The sequence below is a fragment of the Siniperca chuatsi genome, linkage group LG2, assembly GCF_020085105.1.
Source record: "Siniperca chuatsi isolate FFG_IHB_CAS linkage group LG2, ASM2008510v1, whole genome shotgun sequence".
NCBI classification, from domain to species: domain Eukaryota; kingdom Metazoa; phylum Chordata; class Actinopteri; order Centrarchiformes; family Sinipercidae; genus Siniperca; species Siniperca chuatsi.
Window position 1 is genome coordinate 16,829,351 of NC_058043.1, and position 17,679 is coordinate 16,847,029.

General features: G+C 41.3%; 2 protein-coding genes across 3 annotated transcripts; one reads left to right on the forward strand and one right to left on the reverse strand.

Annotated features, from left to right (window-relative positions):
• The first annotated feature begins 108 nt into the window (after window positions 1-108).
• Window positions 109-4,391, forward strand: LOC122869651 (transmembrane reductase CYB561D2). Its single transcript, XM_044182841.1, has 3 exons — window positions 109-557; window positions 650-687; window positions 1,058-4,391. Exons 1-3 carry the CDS (start codon window positions 425-427, stop codon window positions 1,559-1,561), a joined length of 675 nt encoding a protein of 224 aa, XP_044038776.1. The 5' UTR covers window positions 109-424; the 3' UTR covers window positions 1,562-4,391.
• Window positions 2,771-17,652, reverse strand: rad54l2 (RAD54 like 2). Of its 2 annotated transcripts, none has more exons than XM_044182800.1 (22): window positions 17,539-17,652; window positions 14,989-15,187; window positions 14,457-14,742; window positions 14,227-14,363; window positions 13,980-14,120; window positions 13,636-13,868; window positions 13,343-13,525; window positions 13,077-13,210; window positions 12,793-12,989; window positions 12,324-12,666; window positions 12,034-12,211; window positions 11,621-11,851; window positions 11,239-11,357; window positions 10,652-10,770; window positions 10,060-10,159; window positions 9,758-9,963; window positions 9,265-9,434; window positions 8,376-8,572; window positions 7,751-7,935; window positions 7,487-7,576; window positions 7,308-7,400; window positions 2,771-6,628 (listed from the first exon to the last, which is right to left on the reverse strand). In XM_044182800.1, exons 2-22 carry the CDS (start codon window positions 15,134-15,136, stop codon window positions 5,610-5,612), a joined length of 4,509 nt encoding a protein of 1,502 aa, XP_044038735.1. In that variant the 5' UTR covers window positions 15,137-15,187; window positions 17,539-17,652; the 3' UTR covers window positions 2,771-5,609. The 2 variants fall into 2 exon arrangements, with proteins under 2 accessions (XP_044038735.1, XP_044038733.1); XM_044182798.1 differs by lacking the exon at window positions 17,539-17,652 and adding an exon at window positions 16,828-17,510.
• Window positions 17,653-17,679: the final 27 nt, after the last annotated feature.

The following is a 17,679-nucleotide window of genomic DNA, read 5'->3' on the forward strand; positions in this document are numbered from 1 at the left end:
AGTATGACCATAGAAAAACATATGCAGTATGGTTGTATTTTGAGGTTCTATTCAGTGATGGGTGATTGGTGAAACAACGCTTTATTCTGAAAAAACTAACCGGAAGTTTTATTTTTTTTCTGGCCGGTGGAGCTACGTAACAACGTAGCACGTTGGATTTATAGCATAGTTACTTGGGAACAGATAATGTTACATTCATGAGTCGTAAAGTTACCGTAATGTGGCAGTTATTTGGTAAAGTATGTCTCTGTTAAAGTCCCGTCTGCTAGCCTTAAATCAACAAAAGTTTAGCAGGAGCAGGTAACGGTTACGTTTCATCCACCTTCAGTTCCGGGTTCTTTTTGGCTGAAAGTGCGAGTTCACTTTAGGTGAAAACCTGGCGGTTGCAGGTGAGCCGCCTAGGTCCACATTCGTTGTCTTTAACATGGTTCACAACAAAGAGCCTGAATCTGAGCCTCGGTTCTACGGTTATACCAGAACAGCTTCCGCAGTGCTGACACACTTTATCTGCATTGTCTTCACTGTATTTATTGCAGTTCTCTCTCGGCCGGGTTCAAGTGAGTGCGCTTGTTATTCAAGCATCTTCATGTCACTGTCCTTGTTGGCCAACCATTTGTTCATTTGATTTAATGCATTTGTTTTATTTTAGGTTGGTTTTCCTGGCATCCTTTCTTTATGACACTAGCGGTAAGTTTCAAAATACATATTTTCAGCTGAAATAAGTTCAATCAAACCCTCCAATTTTCATTTTTAGAGCTGAAACAGTCAGTTAATCAATTGGTTTCTCAACAGAAAATTAAATATTTTGTTGACTGATTAATTGTGTAGGCCATTTCCAAGAAAAAAAATGCCCAGAATTCACTGGTTCCAGCTTCTCAAACATACAATTTGAATATCTCAACTTGGGCTTTGGGAAATTATGATGGACATTGTATGGTATTTTGTAGGCCAAAAGATTAATCAATGAATCAAGAATATCTACTGATTAATCAATGATGACGATGATGATGTAACGGTGAGTAGCAGCCCTATTTGATTTTCTTTCCTTTTCCACTAGTTCTCCTTCTTCATGACAGAAGCCATACTCCTTTTCTCCCCCCATGGCTCCCCCATCAAAAGGTTTTCACACAAGACAAAAGGTCGTGTTCACTGGATCCTGCAGTGCCTCTGCGTGTCTTGTGCAGTCCTGGGTCTGGCAGCCATCTCATACAACAAACACCTGAATGGTAAACCCCACTTCACCTCGTGGCACGGTCTGCTGGGCCTGCTCACAGTGTGCGTGGTGGGGTTTCAGTCTTTGGCAGCTGTGCCTCTCATCTACCACTCTCTGGCCAAAGGCTGGTCCCTGGCCAAACTCAAACGCTACCATGCAGCCTCTGGACTCGTCACATACCTGCTCAGCAGTGCCAGCCTGCTCCTCGGCCTCAGTTCTGCCTGGTTCACTGCATCTGTTGGGGAATATGCCTGGTACCTGTCAGCACTCTGCCCTGCTCTCACTGCCCTCGTCATGATGAACCAAGTCACCAGTGCGTACATGGCTAAGAAACGGTTGCAGTCCTGACAGAAGACACAATGTCGATACTTTTAACAAAACACTCACTGAATACTTATGCAAGGTTTGCCTGCGAGATAGATTTTTTTAGTCATGTGCAATCAGTTATATTTGCATGGAATTCCAAAAGGAACTGATTTTTGCAGCTGTACGCCTCTTCGAAGGTCTTGTCAAAACACAAGCACCGGTGCCAAATGTGGATAATGAAATATTTTTCTTTTCTTGCCTTTTTTTCATAACATACACAGGACTGTAGTTACCATTGAGGACACTGAGGTCATGTCTTTTTTTGTTTTTTTTCGTAACACTTTATTTGGATAGTCCGCCTACAGATAGTTTATAGAATTTGTAACATTTCAACTGTTTCACATTGTAGCTGTTTAACAGATTATCAATAGAGTATATGTGACAATTCATGAACATACCCTAACCAAGATGTTTTTTTGTGCCCAAACCTAGAAAATGGCTTTATTTGGTAACCAGTTGAATTGTTGAATCTCAACTAATAAGCCGTTGAAATGTTACAAATGCTCTATAAACTATCTGTAGGCGGAATATCCAAATAAAGCGTAACCGTTTTTTCTAGGAATTTGGGTGGTGTTTAATGACTTGAAGGGTGTTAATTTGACAATTACACACATATTTCACATGTTGAGATTTTTTTAGTTCTTTCTGATATCTTTAGCCATGCTAGCTTCAGTTTATGACCAAATACTGGCAAAACTAATGACATTCCCATCAGCCTCAGCTCTACTTTGTGTTTAGTGCTAATTAGCTAATGTTAGCATGCTAACATTCTTAAATAAAATGGTGAACATGGCAAACATTATACCTGCTCAACGTCGGCATGCTAGCGTTAGCATTTAGCAAAGCAGCTGCTAGCATGGCTGTAGACTCTTAGTCATCTTTTAGACTAAATTGCTTAAAATATGACTGATTTTAGGGCTCTCACACACTCAAAAATCAATTAATTAAATAATGAAAATAAAGGGTTTTAATATTCTCTACCAAGATCGCAAACCGTGAAGTGTGAAGACCTCTGTTTCTAAAATCTGGGCTACGGCCCTGAATATACAGTATGTTGAATTTTTGTATCTCAGGTTGTTTATTATCCTGCCTTTTGACAATTTATGCTGCCTCTGATTCCTTATTAAGCCACGTTTGAATAAATAACATCATACTGAAGATATATTGTAAATTAAGGGCATTTGTAAATGATTCACACTGCAATAGAAGAGTGTTTTATTGTTAAAATAACATTGATAACACAGTCATATTCTGCTTCGATCTAGGCTGCATGTACGAAATTCTTACTGGATCAGCCGTCAATGGGTCAAAGTGAACAAAAGGTTAAAAAACGTAATTACAAAAAACAATATATTTCCCATCATAAATAAATACATTTCAGACACTTACACTGAAACAAGGGAAACTGCCAGGTGAGTGAATACCAATAAGAAGTTATAAAAAAACAAAAACAAAAAAAAGAAATATTCCCATTAAACATAAAAATGCACATCATTGACAAATGGCAGACAGGTTTTGTTTTATAAACTGATGATTCCCAAGATTAAAATGCAGTGTAAGTGCAAGTATTTCCAACGGATGGAGAAGACTGAGAATAAAGACATGGCGTCAGTATGATGTACCTTGTACAGTTCGCAAGCAGATATGATCCTTTTTCAAAGTGCCAGCTTCACCTTCAAATCTGAAACAAACCACCACAAGTCCCCATGACATGTGGAAGAAGACTGGAGATGTCCTTGATGATAGAAATGAAGCATCCAGAACAACAACACGTTAGGAGCCAGTAGCAAAAACAACAAAAAATGAACAGTACTTAGACTGTGGGAGCAAAAAGTCCCCACAAGAAAACATCTCCACAAAAAAATTGAACGTCATAGGGAATGACCTGTTGTCTCAGGTTATCCAGTGTTTTCTAAAGGCTAATAACCACGGTGTCTAGCCTATTTTACCAAAGGAGGAAAGGGACCTTCCTAAATCTACATACCTTGAGGTGTCATCACAACACAAACACAAGGCTACAGAGAACAGCAAAGACCTAAACTCCCTAAAGCACCGCAGACCTACACTGACTGACACTACTCACAGAAGCTACTTACACTGCACTGCTTTTAAAGACACACCTCTGTGAAAAGCTACCACATAATGGCACTGTCAGTTTGGTAAGGCCACCACACCACCTGACCTGGTTCTGTCACAGTCACAGGTGGTTGTAATGAATGTTATCTGGTTTGATGGTTGGTGGCTACATTGACTTAAGGTTTTATACACTGAGGCTGCATGAATGCAATGTTTTCTACAGTTTAGGTAATATTTGTTCTCAGCAAGGTTCTGAAAATAAATCCATAAGAAACTACATGTAGGGTGTAGGTTGACTGAGTTTTGATATCAACAAATGGTGGGGACGCTAAAGTAATAACTGCAACAAAAGACAGCTGACCAGCTTTTGCAAATGAGTTAACAACATTAAACCTTGGTTTGTGCTCCTTTTGGCTTTGACACTTGGTGCTTTTAGTCACAATGCCGAATCTGCCCTACACACAACGATCCCCGACACCGACTGTTTAAATGCTCAGTAGTTCTTCCAACAGATTTGTAAAAAGGATGTACCAAGATGAATGCTAAGACTCAAGACCCCTTTGTGTTATTTAAGGCTAAAAATGAAAGAACACAGTCCGAATCCTTGTCCCAGCCCCTGTGTTATCAAAGGCTAACATGAAAGTACATTCATTTTTGTTTTAAGGGAAAAGAAAAAGTAAATTAAAAAGTTTAATGTAAATTTGTTTCCCCAGCATACATGCAAGGGCTTATTTCTCATCATGATAGTCACTGTAATAATGAACCATCTCCCTACAACCAAAAACTACACACTGCACAGTATTGACTTGTAATATAAACAATGATAATGACTGCTATTTACAAAGTATCAACATGTTCAGTTATAGTATCACACATATCCTTTCAACTGGGGATGCTACGATGTCTATCAAATTGCTAGACTAAAATCTGCTCTGAAAGCCTAAAATTTGTTATTAAAGGTACACCTTGAAGGATTTTCTCTAAATATATTGTCAACTGAATTTTGACAAACATTAACACCACATTCTGTAGCCACTGTTTTTATTATTGTGGTATGCAGCCTTCCAGTTTTTTTTTTTTTTTTACTAGAAAAGGTAAAGTAAATTAGTGTTCAGCAGGTGAGTACAGCTGACACGTGTAACAACAAGTCAAATTTTGGTTTGCACTCGACAGTTTCACAGCAATATGTCATGACACAATCCAACAAGTTTTCATCACATCATTCCACCTGAATTCAGAGGAAATTAAACTAACAGCACGGCGAGGCCTTCCTTAAAAGTGTAGCAGGAGAGGCTGTGCTTAGAAAGCCCCCGAAAGATTCAGCTGGTCCTCTTACGACAAAGGTCTGTACCCACTGCTCCGATGCTCCAGCTGAACAAGTCTGGGATATTCAGCATAAGGATTTGTTACTATGACTTTGTAAAGTCATTAAGGTACAAGTTGATTCTCTCATTTGCAGGTGAGAGTCTGTGTGTTTGTGTTTGAAGTTTAATGAGACCATTAGGAATGGGAATGCAGTTTATTTCACTGATGATTAGGTGAATGATATAAACTGCTTAAATGGCTAGCCTAACAGCAAGGCCGAACCACATATAAAACTTATCACAATCTTTTCCAATTTCATTATACGTGTTAAAGATTAACATAAATTTTTAGTTCCTGAAAAGTTTTCTTTTCTCATTTTTTCTTTAGATTCCCAGTCACTTCATCATTGTAGAATTTCACTCTTTTCTCCTGACCTCATTTGCATTCTGATGTGTTTACACATTCAGAATATAACAATGCACATGACCATCAATCATCAATTTATACGTTAGGGCAGATACTGTAACAAAATTAATTTAGTTTGTTTAGTCATGTAAATGGGAATCATTCCCATCCCTAAATGTACTTTATGTTAACAATGATTGATAAAATTGTGTGTGAAACTGCCTCTCCAGGACATTTTGAGTCTCTACTGTCCTGTCACCTCTATAACATCGTCATCAGAACTGCTGCCGCCATTCTCCGTACTCTGATGTCTATCCGGCTGGGTGAGAGCTGCCCCCAGCAGGCTGGAAGTTGGATTGTTGAAATGGGAGAGGAAATTAGATGTAGTAGAGCTGGAGTTAGGCGCAGGGAATCTGCCTGACCCGGAGAGGAGAGAGGTGGGGAACATCCTTGGTTCAGGGAGCAGCGACTGACTGTAGTTGAGAGGGAAGCCTGGCGAAAGCAGGCCAGCCATGTTGGGATTGATCAAGTACGGAGGCAGAGAACCTGATGCCAGGGAGGAAGAAGTTGCTGCAGAGGGTGTAGATGACATAGGAATGGTGGTGGAAGCAGAGGAGAAAACAGTGGGCAGAGAGGACGAGGAGGGGGCAGGAAGGTGTCCGTTCCCTGTGGCAGACGGTCTCAGTAGGTCCGAACCTGCAGAGGGGAACATGGTCTGTAGGTCAGCCAGCGTTTGTCCTGGTGTCTGAAGGAATGACGATCCACCACTACCACCCATCAGAAGTGGATGACTCATGTGACCTAGGTTCCCCAGTAGGGAGGAGGAGTTCAGACCCACAGTAGGAAAACTGAGCCCACTGGAGCCCATGGACAGTCCAGGGAAACGTGTTGCAGCAGAGGTGCGTTTGCTTCCTATTTGTGCATTGCTCTCGCTTTCAGTACTCCTGCGTTTGCTGCCACGCATCTCTAAAGCTGAGCTCAGCAGGTCGTCACCGAGTTGCCTGCTGAGATCACCAGTCTGATTATTTTGCGAACTGCCTCCATCCCCTGCTGGTACAGCCGACACGTCGGACGGTGTTGGCAATTCATTGCCCATGCTAGCGGTGGCATCACCTGTGGATGCAGTGTAGCGGCTGATCTCTCTGAGAATCTCAGAGCTTAAGGGAGAGGAGGGCTGCGGATCCCCATTGGGGGATTGCTGCTGTTGGTCCACAGGGGATGAACAGCCATTACTGACTGGATGGATCAGGGAACCCTGGGGGTCTGTGGGGGAGAGAGAAATGTCAGGAGACATGCACATTGTCTCTGCCTCTCCCTGAATTATTTATTCTGGAAATAAGACGGTGTAGTCAAATATGTACTTTAATGTACAAATAGTATTAGAAACCAATAAATAAACATTGCACAAATGATAAGCAGTGATCTTAATTAACATATTTAGGGGTTAAAGGCGTACTCTAGATTTAGTGTTGCACTTCCATAAAGTTGGGGGCTTGTCAGAAACATATTAAAATAAGAATGGTTACAATCTGTGCAGCAGAAGTTGAGATAGTTTAGTCCCTAGTGAGGTTCAAGACCCCAAATCTCTGGATCCTACATTTCCCATTATGCAATATGATATCATCTTTGATTAGACCCCCCCCCCCATCACACCTCCAGTTTGTAACACAGGCTTTCTGTAATAAATTTGAACACTAAAGCCAAAATTGAGACAACCCTGATGACATCACTAAGACATCATTGTTATTTCTAAGACTATAGAAAGATCCTTCCAGAGCCACCACAAGACATTTTACAACAGTTTTCACAAGTTTGTATAGTACTTCTCATAACAAGCAACCTGAACTTCATGTGTAAAAGAACACCACCCTCAGAGTTGTTTGGATGGTTGTAATGCAAAACTTTGTAGCAGGAACCAAGAATAATAGATATGAATTTGTACCTCTTGAAGCAGCAGAGCCCACGACTGCTGGTCTACTGATCTTTCCAGATCGAATGGCAAAAATTCTTCCATCATTCGTCCTAATGTAGGTACCTGTGGTGGAGAAAACATCAAGTGATAGAGGAAGTATCTCAAAATGCTTTGTATGTAGAGAGCGATTGTTGTGTTGTTTTAACTACCTTTAGATCCTCTGATAACATGGATGCTCTCTCCTGCACTAATTCGAGCTTGAACATCTGTTGTGCTGTTGGCTCCTGGGATTACAATATCTGTAGATCCAGACAAAATGGCTGATGTTAATGTCTGGTCATTACATTTCACAAGACAAGTTCATTTCTCTTCTATTGAAAGATGAAATGGTTAAATTCATTCAAAATGTAACATTTTGGGGGTGGTGTGTAATTTTCAATGATTTAAGCATTTAAAAAAATATTACACATTACCAGTTGTGGTGACGATCCTCTGCACGTAAACTCCAGCTTTCTGCAGGAAGTTGACAGGCAGGCTGCCAGCGGAGCTGGAGCCAGCCATGCCCATGCCCACTTGGCGAGGCATCATGGGGATTGGGGTCGACTGGATGGGCCTGACACTTGCCACAGGCTTGTCATCTGGTCGTGCCATGGGACGCCTGAAAATATGAGGGCTGAATTCATGAGATGCCCACACACATACTCTAACAGCTGTGACTAATCCGATTGAAATTTATTACAAGAAAACCAAAAAGAAAAACCAAAAAAGGAGCAACATATTTAGAGTTACAACCTCAAACAAACCAACAAATATGATTATTATTTTTGGAGGTGTATTTTTGCCAGTAAGCAAGGCAGACTTCCAGATTTCTAAGGGGATTTTGTCCAGGGTGGATGCAACTGCACAGACTTCTGTATATTTTGGTGGAGGAAAGTGTGAATATCAAGAAAACACTGCTTGTTAGTTTGTGGTTGTAGCTGAGCTAGTCAGGAACAGTTTTACTGTGAAACAAACCATTGGCATCTATTAGCCACTACGCAAACAATTAATGAGATACCCAAAAGGAATGCAAGCTAAAAGACGCAGTCTGAAACCCACCAGCCTCGTTGGTTAAAAGCTGGTATGTTTGTGAGCGTCTGATCGCTGGTTGGATAATAGGGGGCATATGATGGGCGAGAGTAGGGCACAGAGGCTCGTTTCTCGTCCTCATAGCTCTTCTTGGCGGCTCTCTTCTCTGCTTTGGTCAGTTTAGACTCCTTGCGGTCCACCAGCAGAGACTCATGATGGAAAGGTTGCTGATGAGACAAATGGAAAGAGGGAAATTGAACAACAGATCAACCGTCGGATTGGATTTTCCATGCAAGAGGCAGGTTGATCTCGGACATGCCATAGCAAGCTCGCCACTTATATGGGATTCACAATATTATAAAAACAGTCATACTCCTTTCCGTTTCCTCTCCTGCTCACATATTTCACCAGCTCTTTGCAGACAGGATTTTAGTTTTACTAGGTAAGCTGGGGAAATGTAACTGATACTAGAATTTATGTGGGGTTTTCATCACATCCACATTGGCCATGTCCATACTGTTTTCAGGCTATGTGCTCTCACACAAGTCACTATTCTACTGTTATTCACTGACTGTGAAATTCCCAGTAAAAATAACCTTATTTCACAATAGTACTTTGAAATCCTCAATTAAAATGAGCCATTTCATGTGGAAGATGAGTCTTTCTGGTCTTGTGTTTTTTTTGGTTAGTGCTGAGGCATTGAGAAGTTTTTGTACTCTGCAGCCCCCCTACCTGGACATAAAGTGAACATATACTAAGAACCCAGAGCATCAAAACAGTCAGTAGTACTTACCAGAAGGCCAATACTTGTGTCAGTTTCAAGTAAGTTACCAAATACCTATATTTAAACATCAAACCACCAAAACTGCCTTTCTCGCAGAGTCTAAGCTTATGAGTAACACCCATCATGCAACTGTACCTTGGTGATGAGGTGTGGGTAAAGATGACAAGCTTGGTACATCACTGCTTCAAAGTCCTCCCGGGATGCCAGGGAGCTGTTGTCAGGTTCCTCTTCCACAAAATGCAGCAGCGACTCCACTTCCTTACGAGTGAAGTTCAGCACTGGGTTCAGGTCATCAACCACACGGTCTTTAAACACACACAGACGCAACATTTTAAGACTGGATATGATTCAGGTAGATGTTAGTAATTGCCAACACTAGATCTGTATGTATAAGTATGTGTTAGTAGTGCTTGGGTAAGGGCTTAATAATGACACAAAATATGACAAATATAATTCAAATATTCAAATATAATTCCATGACATAATACCAGTATTCATTCAAGAATTACGAGTCAAATCAAGAATTCAAATAAAGTGATTGGATAATAAAAAGGAATGTGAATATGCAAAAATGCAATATAAATGCAATGTCTAACTAACAGATGGTTCGCATGTACAAATCTCTTACCAGACATGCCCTGTTTGGAGACTTGTCTGTCATAGATCTTTTTCTCCAAGGTGAAATCACAGACAAGGCGGTAAATGTAGCAGGGTTTCCTCTGACCATAGCGGTACACCCTACACACCGCTTGGGCATCATGACATGGGTTCCAGGAGGCATCAAACACAACGACACGGTTGGCCCCGATCAGATTTACCCCCAAGCAGCCAGCTCTGAAAGGAACACAGCAAATGAAAGATAAAAGTTGTGCCAGTTTATAGAGGAAGTGTGAAAAAAGCTTTAAAAAAATAGAGAGCAGAGACACATACCTTGTAGAAAGTAGAAAGACCCATGTTGCGTTGTTCTCTGGATCATTAAACTGATTGATAAGTCGCTCTCTTTCTGAGGCAGACGTACTCCCATCCAGTCCTGTAGACAGACATACAACATCTCTCTACACTGAAGCATCGAAACACCTGAACAGACATTTCCTTGCAGCTAAATGAAGTAGAGTGTATCATGGTAATATTTTTCATTGAATACTTAAGATAAGATAAAGCTGGGAGATTTTTAATCCTGGACATTTCTACTGAATTCTTATAGAAGTACCTTTTCATCTTGGCAGAACAGTAAAATTACTGGAGGAATCTATAATTATCCCTGGGAGATTTACGTACAATATATAGAAAAAGAACAATTTCAAACATCTTTGTCAAATTGCAAATAGATTGCTCCTAAACTTGTTTCCAGAGCGCAGTGTAAATTTGCCAAGACAAATGATCAAATGGGAGAACTTGAGAATTTGCAGCCAGTGACACAAAATCAATAGAGACTATGACAGCTTTGAGGTTTCAGTGCTGATGACCACACTTTTCTGCAGAGTTGCTGGTTTGGAAGGAGAGCACAGATTGGCTGACTCACTGTAGTAATTGAGGTTGCGAACCCAGTTTTGGCTCTGGGTGTCAGAGGAGGCGATGCCTGCCGGCATGGGTCTCTTTGATAAGAAGTCCTCAATGACGGTCAGGGTGGACAAACTTTGACTAGTGGGCACACAGCAGAGACAGATAATAAGGGGTAAGAAAATTGTGCTTTGGTATGAGATACATTCAAGCTGTTATAGAACAAAACAGACTTCAAATGACTGCAGTGTTCTATAGACTTATACACTTTGTCAAGAGTTAGAATTAATCAGTCAGATGTGTTTTTAATAGTCACAGTACTGCTGTATGTACCTATATGGCTACAAACAACCATCAATTTTGATTAACTAAAGGCCATACTTGTGGTTAATTGTGAAATCCCTGCTTACAAAAGTAACGAATAAAAGAAGCAGAAAACCTCAGAACGTAGGATTCAAATATTAATTACCAACGGTTTGTAAAAAGCTCTAAAAAAGCTCCAAAAACGTCTGATTAAATAGCTGAAATGCAGAGTGAGTCTACCTTTTCTCTAAGCTGCTTAAGGGTGGATTTATGTTTAACGCAATGTGCTTTGGTCAGAGGACTTACCTAAAGACCAAAATCTTGTCTTTTCTTCTCACACTCTCATCAATCAAATGGAAGAGCAGAACCATCTTGGCAGAGTTCTCCAGAACTCCTGTGTGGTAGTTTGACATTATATCCTTTGCCTGAGACATATGAATGGAAGAAAAGGCTGTTGAATTAAAAGGCAATGTGTCTCCCAAAGACAGAAAGAAACAACAAACCCCTGTACGAACATGACAATGAAGATTACATGTTGGAATTATCACAACTGAACAGTAAGTATATTTCAATATTTGAAACTTGTTAGGTGCTTGACGTTTTACATGAAGATGTCAAAACAAGTGGACTATTTCAGAAACTAAGCTGTAGAGAAAACGGCTTTACATGGACTGTTGTCATGACATACCCATTCATATGTGATGACTTGATTGGCTCTATCCTGAGAGGGATTGAGTGGTGGCAGAGTGTTGTTGACTTTGCTGTTGCTTGAGTCGGCTACTTTGGCTTTGAGGCCAGCACCCGGTGCAGGGCAGCGAGGGTTACCAGCTGAAGTGATGTCATCGAGGTCCAGGTCCTGCTCGTTGGCCTGATTCTCCTTCTGCAGGGCTTCATAGAGAACGTCTGGGTGATTCCAAATCTGGAGGGATCAGGAAAAAAAAAGGAGGCTTTCTTGATCAAAAAATGCCATAGCAGTATTTTAATAGTCACAGCAAAAATGAACCCGATTCCTCAGGAATTTATGTCTGGAAAAGGTAGACAGGTTGGGGTGGTCATTCAGTACCAGATGTTTCTACCCAACAGCAAGGTAAACGCTCTCACCTTGCAGCATACACAGAAGGCTTTCAGTGGGTTTAGACCGAGCCAGCCACTGTTCCCTGCTTCTCTAAAGCGTTTCATGAACTCGGTATAAAGCGCCCTCTGAATGGGAGAGAGCCGCACCAAGATCACATGCTCCTCCTTGGAGGGAAGCTGGTCTCGCAACACATCATGACCACGTCTGTAACCCAGAAAAGCACCACAGAGAACAATGATAGGTAAGCATAATCCAGGCTAATGTGCTCTTTTTCACGATGTCCAATTTCTAAATCCAGCACTGACAGAAACTTTACCTCTGGACAAAACCCTCCAGCAGGCTGTGCAGCACATGGCTGCGGTAGCGCATCAAGCGGACATCTTGTGGTGTGCTGTCCACGCATTGCCCGTTCAGAATGGGCCGCTCAAACATGTTGCTGAACTCCTGACGCGTGCCTAAAAAGTCAGGCCTAACGAAGTCCACCATGCACCAGTACTCGATGAGGTTGTTCTGCAACGGGTAACCTGTCAGGACTACTCTGCGCCGGGAGCGGATGTTCTTCAAAGCCTGTGATGTGCTGGCATGGTAGTTCTTAATGCGATGACCCTCATCACATATCACCACATCTGGGCCAGGCCGCACTATGGACCTTTCAATACCTGAAAAGACAAAGTAACGAGGGAAGTTTGAATGAATGTGCTCATTTAAGTTTTTAAATGGCACACAGACAACTTCACAAGATTGCATAGACCACTGCTTCCCTTAAACTAATGACTTTTGCTGACCTTTCATGAGTTCCTGCTGTCTATCTTCTTCATCCAGGTCAATGATGATTGGCCCTGCGGGCTTCTTTGATTTCCTCTTCTTGCCCATCACAAAGCTCTTCTTCATGGACAGCAGGCGGTACATCTCATAACCCATCAGCAACACCCCTCCATCTCTGGACCAGTCCTCCACAACCTTGGCCCTGGCCAGTGTTGTTCTGCAGGCCACACAGTCAGCGTGATTAACAGCTCAGTTGTTTGACAATGAATACTTATCTTTTCACACAACATGGCACATTACGTACTTGTGCTCATCGTTGAGGATGTGAACTTTGAACGTGCGTCCTGTGAGGAGTGCAGGGTCAGTGTCTGGGGAAAGGGCCTCTTGGGGTGGGAGCCAGAGGTTAAACTCCGTCAGCCAGTTCTGAAGTGTGTTCACCTTTTATGAAGGAAACAAAGATGTAGGAGGTTAACTTAATCAGAATAAAATAGTGACTTTGTGGGGAGCACGAATGTGTACTCTAATGTCTACATCATTTCTTTTAACACAGTATACACTTCGATTACTCACAGGAACAATAGCCAGCACAGTGTGAGCCTCAGTATTCCTCAGTAGGATGTCAATGAAGGAGATGACCTGCAGAGTCTTGCCCAACCCCATGCTGTGAGCGAGGATGCAGCCAAAGCCACTGCTGGTCTTATACCGCTCCAGAGACTCGATGAGGTTATCATAGAGAAACCGGATTCCCCCGACCTTAGAAATGAAGAGACAAATGTTTGAGAGAAGACAAGCTGGACTGTGGGTTTCTGTTACTGAGCGTTTATGTTTTGAGAGTTCGAGAGAGAATTAGATGGTGGGCATACTTGGTGAGGTTTGACAGCCCTGGCCAGCTGTGGAGCGAGGTAAAGGTCTTTCTCCTCTGCAGGGTGATTGATATTAACAAGCACTTGACCCTGGGCATCAGGCAGATTCAGAGCGTCGTTAATGTGTGCGCCGCTGCTCTCCTCTGAGCCCGTGGCACCATCAGCATCCTCATCGGCCGACTCACTGCTTATCTGCAGGGCATCCTCGTCTCCAGAACTTAGCTCGATTACATCTGCGTCATCATAGGAGAAGCAAACACTGTGTGATAGCTTGTTTGTTTTATTGTCTGGAATAACTTGGGGGGGGGGGCATCATTGTTTCACAGAAGTATCATATATCTTACCATCTCTTATGGCATGTGCAGGCAGCGTTGGGTCCACTTTTTCGTCTTCATCACCACTGCTATCCAGACAGATCACATCCTGCTTGCTAAGGAGAGCAGGGACCAAGTGAGATACTTCTCCTAAAAGCGAAGCAGTGTCCACTATTGGAGAGATGGGAAAGTATTGGGAAATTTAGGATAGAAAGTATACACACACAACAAAAAGTCAACCTTAAATATGACCGGAAAGTTGTAGAGGGACGGTCACCTAGCTGAGAGTCTGGAGCAGTTGGGGCCAGTGTAGGGAAGTCCTTCCTCTGCTGCTCCAGACGTTTCCGCCTCTCCATCTCCTCCTGTTGAGCAGCCTTGGTCCCAGCCTCCAGCTGATCCTCTTTCAGCAGCTTTCTGTCAGCATAAGGAAAAGGTTCTGTTTACATACAAACATTAAAGTATATTATGTAATATACCTGATGGAAAATATCAAACAGACAAATGTACCTGATATTCTTCCTCATGTGTGCAGGCTTAGATGGCTTGGAAGGTTTGGAGCCTTTTGAAGACTTAGAGGATTTGGTTAATTTAGAGGCTTTTTGTTTCTTTGTTTTGCTGGAGGGTGGCTTGCTCTGGCTCGAGTTTTCCGGGCTGGTTGGAGGCTGGGAGCGAGAGGCAGGTCTGGAGGATGGGCAGGACGGAGGCTCTGAGGATGGCTCTCTGGAGGTAGCTGAAGTGGAGTCCCTGCCATCCTGAGCCATTTCTGACCTGCTCTGGGCACTCGCAGGTCGTTCTTCAGAGAGAATAGAAAGTATTTCAGTCTTCAAAGACTAGTTAACAAGCACCAATTTCTGATATATATGTACTATTACATGTTTAATCTCCTAGTCATAATGAAATCAAAATTAAAACACTGCAGGTACAAGTTTTTAATTTCAACTTCATTTATCATTACCTAGACAACACACATTGTCTGTTAACGCACTGGAATGTATTAGAGTAATAAGAAGCACAAGAGAGAAGTTAATTTGTCACTCACCAACACTATCATCTTCATCGTCTCCATCATTTTCATCCTCATCTTCCTCCATGTCCTCTTTGTCCTCCTCTTCCTCATTTTCCAAATACTCCTCTTCACTGTTAAGGCTGGGCTCCAGGTCACTTTCTGAAATCGCCTCTTCAGACATGGCGTCTTACAAGGCTCTCAAAGTATTACCTACACGCCTTCATCAGGAGCCCTAAAATAATGAAACACATCACATCTTTACATTACAGTGGTGTACCTTGTTATCTGACGAGATTTTACTTGATAAAATTGTTGCACTGTTAATCAATTATGAAAATTGCCAATGATTAATTTTCTTTTTACTAATTGATTAACAGACAAATTCTTTAGCCACTAGACTACAACGTTTGATTTAGTAAAACAATAAAAAAGTTAAAACATAGATATAGACGTACAACACACATAAAGACGCATACACCGACAACAAGGGAGGACTTCAACTTCTAGCGCCATATTTCGAGTGTTCTCTCTTGGATTGTTAGACCCTAAAAAATGTCAGATATATAATCTGGGCCAGACCACTGAGGAGCTTTGTACAAAATCTTAAAGTCAGTTATGTAATGAACAGGTACCCAGTGGAGATGTTGTTGAGTGATATGACTGAATGCATTTTGAATAGGCTGAAACTGTGAGGAAGACCAATAAAAAGGGCATTACAGTTTGTTTCCCCATTGATTTGTGTTTCCCCTTTACCTTAACTTGAAATTGAATTTAACCATGTACCTAACACCAAGCGGTCATCTCTCTGCAATGGCTAACCATAACCAAACTATATTCTAAATGAAGCCCTGACCCCAAACAGGGAGGGCAGCACTATGGGAAACACTATTCACAACAGACTTCAAAAAATGAACATTAATCTGATCTGCTGATGACAAAGACATGGACAAGTGTTTCAGAATTTGACTGGGACTTTTTAAATTTACCTCCAAATATGTAAAGACCTGCTGCCTCTGAGTCCTGTTTAATTTGGCCAGAATACACAGAAAGCAAAAACTGGTAATACTACATAACTAGACTGAAAATCCGTCTATACATTTAAAGAATTTGGTGAGGTTGTGGCTGCAGACCTAATGTCTGACAGCCTTAAAAACGTTGGGTGTACATATTGTATGGCAATTAGTCCCCTTTGTGGTATATCCAAATTAGGTTATTATTACTAGACTCCTACAGTCCTCATATAGTATGTCTACATTAGAATATGTCACACACTGGATGTCAGACATCTGAGTCCACAGTACAGAACAAATGTAGTATTGTTCAGTGCGGAATCTAATGTTTAAAATTGAAAGTTTGCGTTACACATGACATGACCCACGGGAGGCTTTCGAGCCGAAGATGAAGAAAGCTAGCAAGTAGCATGAAGCTACCACTACAGTTTATCTGTCATTATGGTGTTGTTAGTGTTAGTGAACATTAACATCAAGCATCTGTCGTTAGTTGGCGTATTGGACTACCTAACTGAATGCATATGCATACTATTGTTTCTCAGGCTGAGTCGGTAGACCAATGTGCTAGCTAATTACACAACAATAAACGCTAATTCAAACGCCAAAACCACGTAATTGTTGAACTGTTCATTGCCCATTGGTGGCATCAAAACAGGATGGCTGGTTGTAACCTGGGCTGAAAGAAAAGCAGCTTTCTTTACCGAACCCACTGTTATGTTGGCTGTCGTAGCAAGATAACAATCTTATATTGTGTAGGTGTAACGTAGCTAATGCTAGCCTGAATTACAACAAGGCTAACACTCTCGGCTAAGACCAAGACGCGTTAGTTAAACTCAAACATCAGGCTGTTGTTGGTGCTTACCTTGTATGCGGCTACGCTGTACTCTTCAAGAAACCTCACAGCGCATACAACGATCAATCAATTAATACGTACAATAACTGTATAAATGAACTGGGAAACGTTGCTAATTTCCAATTTTTTTCCAGTGTGACCATAATTACCGTCCCCGTAGAAGTTACTCCAACTAAGGTTCCGGGAGTGAAAAAGCCCGGCAACGACGCAAATTAAAAAATAAAATAAATGGGTTAACGCTTAATGTTTGCAACATGTTTAAGTCTTAATTACTCATTGTGCTTGTTTTAGTAAACTAGCTATTTCCTCAAAAGACAAAATAAACCACTATTTGCTTCTTCCTAACCAATATTATCTTTAATCCTGTTCATTCCTACAAAACAAATACGTAAAAACGGGAGTATTTTGATTATTATATCACACATTACATGTCTATTACTGTTTACAAATACTAACATAGTTATGTTTATACTGTCTATGGTTTGAACAGTTTGTTTGGCTGGCTTTAAATATGCCCTAATTTTTTTCTTCCGCAATATATGGCACGATCAGAAAGTCTTGTGGAGCTGTTTTGGAGAAAAGCTGTAATTCTATGGCCACAAGTACGAAAAATATTACATTTACCTAATCGTTTACCTACGTTTAATATAATTTGTATAAAATGCTATCATCCTCGCTATTATATAGTAATAACTGGGTACACCTAATTAACAAAAATACCTATTGTTTGATCGATTGATTTATTGATGCATTCATTCGTTGTTGGTCTTATTATACATCCATGGTAGTTGCGCGCTTGTTTCTGACTACCGGAAGTTGTAGGCAGGACTGTTTTTTTGCGACCACCCGGCGTTTTTTGAT

Excerpts from the sequence above, each read along its gene's own strand:
- LOC122869651 (XM_044182841.1), top strand. The coding sequence starts at position 425 with ATGGTTCACAACAAAGAGCCTGAATCTGAGCCTCGGTTCTACGGTTAT. Across the intron at positions 558-649 it reads TCTCTCTCGGCCGGGTTCAA|GTTGGTTTTCCTGGCATCCT; the intron begins GTGAGTGCGCTT and ends GTTTTATTTTAG. Across the intron at positions 688-1,057 it reads CTTTCTTTATGACACTAGCG|TTCTCCTTCTTCATGACAGA; the intron begins GTAAGTTTCAAA and ends CTTTTCCACTAG.
- rad54l2 (XM_044182800.1), bottom strand. The coding sequence starts at position 15,136 with ATGTCTGAAGAGGCGATTTCAGAAAGTGACCTGGAGCCCAGCCTTAAC. Across the intron at positions 14,121-14,226 it reads TGCTCCAGACTCTCAGCTAG|TGGACACTGCTTCGCTTTTA; the intron begins GTGACCGTCCCT and ends TCTCTCCAATAG. Across the intron at positions 12,990-13,076 it reads ATCCTCAACGATGAGCACAA|AACAACACTGGCCAGGGCCA; the intron begins GTACGTAATGTG and ends TGTGGCCTGCAG.